Below are 10,539 nucleotides of genomic sequence, written 5' to 3'. Positions count from 1 at the left end.
GCTACTGCAGCATAATTGATTCTTTTTGGCTAAAAACTTGGCACAACATTTTTTAATTTTTTTTTTTTTAAAATTTTTTTTAAGAAACTTTAAAAAAAAAAAATTGTTGCTTAAGAGTAGTATAATTATTTCAATTGCAATGGGGGTGTCTATTTTTCCCATAACTTAAGACGAGACAATGTAAATTTACGTAAAACACGAAGATAGATTCGAAACACCCTCCTATTTCGAAAAACTATCATGTACTTTACATATTTCCTATCATATTTGAAAAAACAACATATTTCCTATCATAATCAATTCTTATTCTCTTCCTCTTTCCACATCTCATCCCAATTCTGTTTCGCTTCTTCAAAACCGAGCAGGGAGCCTTTCTTCTCAGCATCCCAACTAGTTGATAAAGATCCATATGGAACACCAAGAACTGAGCTTCCAAAGAACACAAATGTTGTTAAAAATGGGACCCAAATCGGCACATCCCACAACTGTTTTTCCTTCAATGTGTCAAAGAGTTTTAGCAACAACACTCCCATTACCATGGGCGCACCCACTGAGGTCAAGATCCTTCTTACCATCCTATCGAAAACAACCGATGGGATTTTATCATCATCATCTTCTTCTTCTTCTTTGTTTTCTTGACTCGAGCCTTTTTTTGGTGCATTCGCCTTCTTCTGCATCGAGTCATTTGCACCCCCAAATCCTTTGGATTGGGCATGCAACTTCCAAGAGCTTGTGGAATGTGAATGATGGTTATTTATTGTTGTAGAGTAGAATGGTTGGCTTCTTTGATCCCACAAAGATGGTTTTCTAATGGAGATGGGTTGATGAAAGGTTGCCAAAGTGTTCATGCTTTCTTCTTGTTAAGCACTCTAAGTTTAGTGCTTACCATACAATACAAGATAATACAAAATACTTGTATGTTTGCAATATTGTCAAGGTTTATCCGAAAACAAATGGGTGGTGGTGACCTCATTTGGTATGTATCAAGTGGAGTTTCAAGATATTTTGAAAGAGCCTTTTGTCTCATTGTTCTATCATCCTTTTTTCAGAATTTAAGGAATCAATTATCAATCAACCAAACAGAATAAACCAAGCCAATAAGCGCGAAAATTCTCAAAATGAAGTTTCAAGTAGTTACTAATTTGTGCTTGGCTTTTTATCTAAAATCCCCTGTGCAGATTAGATGGTGCACGTAGAAAAATTAAATTTTTTAATCCCACTCTCCTTACCAACCAAAAGCCAATGGAAACCATGAATTACATTACCACCCCTTCTTAAATTACTACTCCGTAATAAGGAACACAAGAAGAATTAATACACGATTCAAACCCTTAAACACAGGGTTATATTGTACATGATGCAACCATACAATAATACGTAGTATATTAGAAAATACTTATTACTTCGATATCATTTTTAACCATTTAAAGTTTTTTGCTATCCCCAGCATTTTTCAAAATTTCTAATGTTTGACCCCCTTTTTTTATTAAAAAAAATACTACCTCCGGCCCAATTTACTCGCAATAAAGGAATATTTTATGTCTCACAAATAATACCCTTTGTTACTGTTACTTATGTTTGTAGGGGGTAATTCCCTTTTCTCAGCTGTCAAAAAAAAAAAAAAAAAAACAAATAATACCCTTTGTTGCGAGTAAATTGGACCGGAGGTAGTATAACCATAATTCATTTTGGAACTAAGGCTTTGTTGTTATGGCGTAATTTAATTATAATCTCTTGCAGGCACAGGGTATCACAATAAAGTTATTTAGTTTCACTGTTGTAACTCCATCTTCTCCTTTGACAGGCAGATGATATTCATATATCAACTTCAGGATGGCATCCCAAAAATACTACCATACATTGACCATATGTAGGAGTCCTTTGTTCTGTACTATACAAATACAATAAGTACATAAAAATGACGCATAATACGTGTGGGCCAGCATGTTGTCTGAAAATACACGATCAACGCCGCAGCTTCTCATATGAATTAGTTGCCACCTGCCTCAGTGGAGAAGTACGCATAGGACTACCTGAGTTTGTAGAGGGAGAAGGTAGTCTGGATCTCATCGGAGAGCTTAATAGAGATGGTCTTATCAAGGGTGAAGGAATAAATGCTTGCGTAGGAGACTGCAGGATTGGAGTATTATGATATGAAGAACGAGGTGATGCACCAGCACTCTGACTCAGATGAGAAACTGGTGTGGCTCCAGCAGATCTTGGGGATGATCTTATGACAGGCAACATATTGATTCGTATCCTACATTAGCAACAACTTATGTTCAGAAAAGGTGACAGTAATGACATTACTCTTTCCATCCTAACATAGTTTGCATCGTTCACTAGATGTAACTATGTAAGTAGTGAAGACTGAAGAGTACTAAAAGTTAGGTTTGTAAGCATATCAAGGTAGATTAATTGACCATCCTAGCACTGCAAATCATCATTAATAATGGTTTGGCCTCAGAAGTCAAAAATAGGGCATGTAACATGGGATGAAGAGAATGCTTCTAATTAACAAGATAACACTACATATTAAGTAGCCTCGTACCTGTTGTGTACATCGACATAATCGTCAGTCTCATCATAAATTTCCTCCTGTAACACAATGCGCACAGCATTAATGCACATATTAGCAATGATTGGGAAATAAATAAAAATAAAAATAAAATAAAAAATAAAAGAAAACCCAGGCAAAGAAGATGACAGTTATGCCAAGATAGTAGGTGGGACCGTGGGAGGACTACTTCAGCTTCATGCCACAAAAATGCTAAAAAGTACAATATTCGTTGCTATACTGGTACAGATGTAAAATGCATTATTTTCTTCAATTGAAGCCATATAAGTGTTTTTTAAAACTGCAAGCATCAAGAACTTTACAAACATACATATACGAATATATGTGATTTCAATGTTCATGGGAGTCTTACCATAAACTTCAAAAAAGTACTTTCAGACTGCAAAATATCACTCACAGTAGCTCAGTACCACTACTATCCCTGCACTAGGAAGCAGTAATAGAAGGAAGTAAACAATACAGAGCCTTTAGATTTACCTGCAGCAATTCCTCCAAAACGTCTTCCATTGTGATGATACCAATAACTTCTTCACTGGGATCTGGACAAGAATCTAGATCAGGTACCTGCAATATAGTATCTTCGTGATGCAGAATTATGTTTTTTCCTAGCTCCATGGCATCAAGCATTGGAAGACTATGAGGTCCAGTTTTAGTTGAATGCACAATGGATGTGTTCCTCGATGTTTTCTTTTGTTCTTTTCTATGGTTTTGATGATTTGCCCCTGCGAAATTGTGTACAGCTTCAATGTCAAACATCTCTGCAAAATCTACTATTACAACACAGGAAAGTTTGCAGATTTATGTCACCTATTCTACTCATACCTTTTCTTCCTGATTGTTCGGGTCTTGGAATTGCATTCGCCTTCATCACAGATATTGCAGAATTGGATGTAGCATCTGACATATCTTTCACGCCTTGTTTCCTCACAACTATACCCATATGACTATGACCCATTTGAAACAGGTTCAGTATATCATAAAGTGGCAAGTGATCATAGAATCTGTAACAGTTGAAATGCTCATTAGGTAGCTAAAGAAAAAGATGACAGCATGCACATCACTATAGAGAGAAGACAGCCACACAAGATGTAGAAAAATAATACCTGGAGATCTTCCTAATAGTAAGATTTCTTATTGGAGTTTCATCTTCAGGTCGGCAAACAACCAAATTTTTTACCTGCAATCGAAAGAAAATTACTGTCAATTGCCATGTAAATGCATAAATGAAACTGCATAGTCACGTAATGTAATACCCTTATTCAGTGCGGAAAAATTACAAGCCCAATACTTTAGCCCCAATCCAGGAATCCCCCCACCCCCCGCCCACCCCCCCCCCCCCCCCCCCCCTCCCAAAAAAAAAAAAACACCAATTACACCCAATCTAGGAGGCACCGCAGGGGAAGATTAACTTCCCTGGTTAAGAATAAAAGACCTAGTATTATTATGATTATAAATCCCAACTCCCTTACCAAAATAAGGCCTATGATATTTGAAGGGTAGCCAGAGTAAATAGGCACTCGACTATGCCCCTCCCTCATTATCAGCTCCATCGTGTCCCTGAAATCAGCCAGTGAAGAAAATTTGAGGATGGAAAATGTGAAAAAAAAAAAAAAAAAAATACAATACCAGGGCTAATGAGAAAGCTCACTTGTCAAGTTTAGCGTCTATATCAAGGGAAAATACTTTTGACAAGTCAGTCATAGCATCTTTAGCAGTCTTTGTTGTTAAATCCAAAGCTCCACCAATGATAGTAGTTTCATCTTGAGTCAATTCCCCACCTTTGCCTGCCTGATGTGATAAAAAATATTTATATATTATGACACTTGCATCAATTATTAGCATGTTGTAAATTTACAACAAAACCCCATCCTTCTATAACGCTATAGGCATCAGACTTTTACAGCAAGGAATATAATTGAAAATGAAGTAGAGGATACACTACATACATCATTGGCATGCAGGTCCACAAAAGTTTTCAGCTCTGAGCGTCTTAACAAAGCAGAATGGCCTCTTCCTAGCAACCAGTCCAACAGCTGCCATGGCATAAATTTGGGACATGGAAAGGCATATAGGATTAAATAATCGAAAGGACAAGGAGACAGAAATACCCTCCACGTTTTTATTACTATTCTACCATGTACTAATTATCAAGAAGAGATAAAATAAATACTTCCTCCGTTTCTAAATAGATGCATCATTTTGGCAAGACATATTTATCAATGAACTACTTTACTAATATCTTTGATTATGCTGTAATAAAAGTTTTTAGAAAAATAACATTTTGAAAATACATAATGAGATAAACTCAAGAACGATTAAAATAATGAAATTTATTTATATACTGCGTATGTTAGAAATAAAATGTGGTCAAAGTTAGTATAGGAATAACATCAAAAGTCAATGATGCACCTATTAAGAAACCGAGAAAGTATTTTTTAAAAAAAAAAAATTACAAAAAATCAAAAAATTCAAAATTTTCCTCTAGAGGTCATAATTACCAAAGACTGTATATACCCTCCACAATTGATACTTATTCTAAGTATCTTAAAACTGATTAAGAGATTAATCAAAGTGTTTCTCGCTTTTATTTTCCGCCCCCTCCCCAGTTTTCACCACACTTGCTGGTGGCTTATGAAGCAATAATACTTACCTTGCTGATAGGATAAGAAATGGGCAGCAGTAGGATGACAAGTAGACGGACCAAAACAGAAAGTTTTGCACCCACACTTAGTCCATACTGAGAGCAAATGGATTGGGGAATTATCTGAAATTTAATCATAGTGTCACTAATAAACTTTTTAAATTACTGCAAAAGAATCCAAAATGTGGGGCAGGGGCAACAAACAATGAAAAAAGGAGGATAAAAGGAAACGACATCTGAAAATTTTGCAATGACGCATATTGTTCCCAATTACCTCTCCAAATGCAAGTATAAGAGTGACTGATATCAATATGGAAGCCCATGCAGGGAGAAGCGCATCAAGGAAAATTGGCAAGGCCTAGAAGAGAAGAAAATGGTGAAGGAAGAAAATGGCAGGAAAGACAACCATCGATACATTCAATCGCAAACATACCTCCATTGCCATGGCATTATATATCAGGAGGGTGCAGAGTAACAAGTGCTGATTTTTAACAAGAGGCAAAATCTTCTCTGTAATAATCAGGAAATGCAAAAGAAATGAGAATTTTTTATGTTTTTAATTTTAAATGTCAAGGACTATTCAGAATAATAACTTAAGAGAAGAAATTGTTATACAGAGACCTGCATTTCTCCTGTCCTTGGGCTGGCCAGACTTTGAAAGAACCTCAAGATCAACTAGGCTGAGAGACATGAGCCCTAGGGTAAGACCTGACATAAGACCAGCAAAGCACACTAGAGTCACACATATGATCAGATAAACCCAAAACATGGTTTCACAGCAAGGCACATCATTTGCAGCCATCTTCTCTCAGAAACAAATGCAGGAAACTTCAATAGAGATGCCTTAATAAGGGAAGTTCCTCAACAAGAAAACATAAAATGAACAAGAAGCGGTAAGCACTGAAGGTTCATATAGAAAGGAAAAAAAAAGGTGGTTGGGGAATATTAAAGGAATATAAGCATAGCACAACTTGAAGAAGATAGCATTAAAAACCACTAGAGAGAATAAGGCGCAGAGTTCAACAATCTCTAAAGAAAGGGTGACAAAACAGACAAACCAAAAGAAACAAAACCCCAAATTTTAAACCCTAACTGCCAAAAGTTAATAAAACAGTAACTATCACGCACTTTATACTACTTAAATTTAAAAAACAATAACAATCACCCTATGCAAGATGAGTCAGTTCTACGGAAGTCAAAATAACATAGCCTAGCCTCTGACTAGTACTAACTTCATATCACAACGACATTAACATCTGCCATTTTGGTCCGTTTTAAAAAACTCTTTAGTCTTTACATGTTGCTTTATTCTGTTTTTGGCAGATCTCACTTATTCACTCGCCCTCTATTTCTTTATCCACTTTTTTCTTACAGTCACCCAACTTTAAACACACTCTCTCTTACTTATCCATTTTTACTCTCTCCTTTGTTTAATATTTGTGCAAACATTTAATTTAAGTTACAATACCAATTTATATTCATAATCATTTCCCTCGTCCCTCAAATTAGAATGATTGGTAAACCAATCAAATGTACACTGTCTAACTCAGTAACTCATTGCAAAAATATACAATAAAGAGATTGTACCAGTTAGACCCTTTAATGATACACGTATAATAAAAAAAAAGGGAAATTCTCTTAGGTGAACTCCAACTTTTCCATTTTCTAAGTGGTAAACATTCTTAAATTTTATTATCAATGGTAAACCTAAATTATTGATTACCATTGATAAGTGTTATTTCCTTAACTATAGTTAGTTTTTTTTGTTTTTTTTTAATTATATTGAAATTATAAAAAAAAAAAAAAAAAAAAAAAACCCAATCCCTCCCCCAACCCAGCCCCCTCCCGGCGGCCGGAAAACGCCGACCTCCCCTAGCGCCGACGACCACTACCTCCTCCACCTACGACACCTCCACTCTCACTGTCGGAATTGGCCCCCCTCCCGCCACCGCAAAACCCCATGACCAACCCCCATCTCGTCAGCAAATGGTCGGCCGCCTCCCCTATCCCCCGAAATTGGCCCGCCAGCCACTCTTAACCCCAAAAACCACCCCTAACTGGGCCACTCCTACCCCAAAAACCGCCCACTCTCCCTCGAGAATAAACTCCCACCACCGCAAAACCCAAACCCATTTCCCCTACTCCACGACCCTTTCCCTGTCGAAATCGGCCCTCCTCCCCTGACCCCTACCCCGATTCGACCCCTATCCCCTTCGCCTCCCCGAAAACCAGCCCCCTAAACCACCTAAAAACTCAAACCCGATTTCTGGGTTTGGGTTTTTTTGGTGTTTTTGGGTTGGGTTTAGTGTTTCTGGGGTGGCGAACAGATGTTGGGGGAGGTCGGCGTTTCTAGGCGCACCGATGAAGGTTGGGCGGCCAGTGTGGGTGCAGGGGAGGGAGAAGTGGGCCGGTGCGTGGGTGGGTGGGTGATTTTTTTTTTTAAAAAAAAAAAATATTTCTAAGATAAATGTAAAAAAAAAAATAAAGGAAAAAAAAAACTAACTAACTATAGTTAAATGTTTAGTTAAATTAACCATTAATGTTATAACAGATTTAAATAAAAAAGTTAAGTTTACCATTGATAATAAAATTTAAGAACGTTTACCACTTAGAAAATGAAAAAATTGGAGTTCACCAAAGAGAATTTCCCTTAAAAAAAAATTAAAAATAAAAGCTTTTGAATGTTTACGACACTACAATTTCATAGGATATACGAAGCACAAGAAGTTTATTGAGCTTATTATATTGAGTCCCCATAACCCAAAGCTATAATGTTACTAATAAGTAATAACTTTTGCAACTCCATAGAAAAATGACAAGTATACCATAAAACTAAGGAGGCTTAATAGAAAAACATAGGTAACAACTACAGCGGAATTATTACAGATAAAATAGTAAAGCATTACCTTAGTGGAGATACATCAGCAATTGGACTCAATTTGCAAATTGAGTGGTCCTTCCACATCCATGATAATAATCAGCCTGAGAAACTAACACATCTTTCTGAAGGCACAAGCTTATAATATGTAAAGCTTTTCCATCTCATCATCAACTTTAAAGTGCCATGGACAATCATAAGTATTCATCCTTCCCGAATTTACATTAGAATACGAACTGGTTTAAACCTGGAGGAAAGTGAATTACGTCAACACATCATTTGGGAACTTGATGATACATTGTACAATTACTGTGGTTTATTTGACAGATAAAATAACATAATAATCTTTGTTTATTTTTCATACATTAGAATCTACAGTCCTGGGATTAATTGAAAAGTAACAGAATTGGACTCAGGACCACTAAAAAGTGAACAACTACGTAGCTAAGATCGACAAGTCACCAATGCAACCTGTACGGCTGTACCTTATACCTTAATAGTTTCATCAGCATAGTTGTGACTTGTATATAACCACAAAATCATGAAAGGATCTAATGACAGATACAAGTTACTTGGATTGATCCCCAGACAATGTAACTGTGAAGGTATAATGTTTCTTTGTTTGTTACTGCATGTAATCACGAACTACCCTAAATGGTGATAAATGAATTTCTCCATGCCACCTAATGACTGACAAGAAGATCCATCCAAGAATGGATGTAGTGGGTTGATTAATGCCTAGAGATAATTCCAGAATGTCAATAACAAGCTATTTATAATTGCCGAAAGGCAAAAGCATCATAAAGACGCACACTTTCCTATCCATGTTGCAATCCCTCATTAACCTACAACATACAATCAAAATGAACATAAGGTTAGGTACAATTAGTGATTAAACTATCTAGAATAGTAGTTTCCATGATATTTCTCAAGCTTGAAAAAAAGGCACGTACATGCAAAAAAGGTTTGATCTTTCCATAACAGCCATTGGCATCATTTTCAACTCCCACTGTCCAAGAAAATTAATTTACCACTACCAAATTTGATAAGCAATTCTTATAATAAGTCATGCCACAATAGCATTGTCTGTTTTTATATTCGTAAATAAAGGGTACGTGTCAAACTTTTAAGACTTCTCAAGCACCTTTCAGGCTTTCACAACTAAAAACAATCTTACAAATTCACACAAGATAATAGATTTGTATTTACATATGAATATGTCACATAAATACAGGTATATCCAAAACCAATACAATGTAAGCTCGGCCACTTTCATTAATTCGCAAATAATTGGCAAAATTAAAGCATCCATTTAAATATAATCATGTTGGATGGAGTGCCTAAGTACCCAACCTATTAATCATACGGATGAACAATCAACAATATCATCCTAAATGTCACATCAAAAAACCCATCAGGAACAAATTCTACACTAGTCTTGACTAATAATAGGTAAAATCGATAAGATTAAGCCTAACAACAACAATGTCAAAGCCTTAATCCCGAAATCAAATCAATTCCAACCTTCCACATACTTTTCTCCGAATAAAAAACGATTGCAATTCCAAATTCAAAACCTTGTCAAGGCTGGCACGGGCATACCCACCCTAACATCATCATAACTCGAATAAATCGAATGAAGCACAATTCTTTAATCAAATGGTTTTGATTTTTTAAATAATTAAATAAAAAATGTTAGCAATTGACAAAAAAATTCAACCCATAAACAACATACCAATTACAAAAAGATAAATAAAAAATCAAAGAACTAGTTAACTGAAAATCTAAAGAGCTAATATTATACTCCTAAATTACAATGAGTGGGACTTGCCTCATCAAGCACCACAAAGTTAACCACATTAACTAAAGAAACCAAACTCAATTTAAATAATTAGGTTCTGAATCCAACTATACAAAGCCATAATTAACCAATAATTTATTTCTAAAGCACATAAAAACCCAAAAATGATGCACCAAAAAGTAGTAATTTATAATTAAAAATAGAGTGGAAATATAATTATGGCATACAAAACATAAATGGAATTGAAAAAAATAAATCAAATGAACAAGAACACTGAAGCTCACCTGTTTTTGGTGCCCTTTGGTTTAATTAAGGGTTAGGGTTGGAATCGCCAAATCTTCCACGCCAATTTAACATCAAACGACGCCATAGTAATATGGCGTGCCCTCTAACCCCTCTCCATGCTTCCTTTTCTTATTTGACATTTTCAGGAGTTTAAAAGGCTCAAAGGTTAATTATTTTACTCCAACCTTTTTTTATCAAAGGTAAAGAGAAAGACTCTAACTGTCCTTTAACTCGCAGTTTTTTTGTCTAGTATTTGTGGGTTAGGACCTGTTCACATTTACTGAATTTAACTGATTGGAGCTGAACTGAACTGAACTGAACTGATTGGAGCTGAACTGAACTAAACTGAGCTGAAA

General features: G+C 35.8%; 1 protein-coding gene and 1 pseudogene across 2 annotated transcripts; both read right to left on the bottom strand.

Moving 5' to 3' along the window:
• Window positions 1–103: 103 nt before the first annotated feature.
• Window positions 104–956, bottom strand: LOC145609077 (uncharacterized protein PAM68-like pseudogene; annotated as a pseudogene).
• Window positions 957–1,811: 855 nt separating this feature from the next.
• On the bottom strand, window positions 1,812–10,309 carry LOC145606749 (DUF21 domain-containing protein At5g52790-like). Of its 2 annotated transcripts, XM_081662572.1 has the most exons (14): window positions 10,183–10,309; window positions 8,126–8,344; window positions 5,841–5,927; window positions 5,653–5,729; window positions 5,494–5,577; window positions 5,229–5,342; window positions 4,525–4,611; window positions 4,227–4,366; window positions 4,048–4,135; window positions 3,682–3,755; window positions 3,401–3,579; window positions 3,056–3,300; window positions 2,552–2,598; window positions 1,812–2,260 (listed from the first exon to the last, which is right to left on the bottom strand). In XM_081662572.1, the coding sequence occupies exons 3-14, from the start codon at window positions 5,908–5,910 to the stop codon at window positions 1,966–1,968; spliced, it is 1,500 nt and encodes a 499-aa protein (XP_081518698.1). In that variant the 5' UTR covers window positions 5,911–5,927; window positions 8,126–8,344; window positions 10,183–10,309; the 3' UTR covers window positions 1,812–1,965. The 2 variants fall into 2 exon arrangements, with proteins under 2 accessions (XP_081518698.1, XP_081518697.1); XM_081662571.1 differs by lacking the exons at window positions 8,126–8,344; window positions 10,183–10,309 and having other exon boundaries at window positions 5,841–6,021.
• Between the last annotated feature and the right edge of the window lie 230 nt (window positions 10,310–10,539).

The sequence above is a fragment of the Chenopodium album genome, chromosome 23 (assembly GCF_948465745.1).
Source record: "Chenopodium album chromosome 23, dcCheAlbu1.1, whole genome shotgun sequence".
NCBI classification, from domain to species: Eukaryota; Viridiplantae; Streptophyta; class Magnoliopsida; order Caryophyllales; family Amaranthaceae; genus Chenopodium; species Chenopodium album.
Note: the sequence above shows the minus strand (reverse complement) of the source record. Positions and strands in the feature narration are given on the sequence as shown.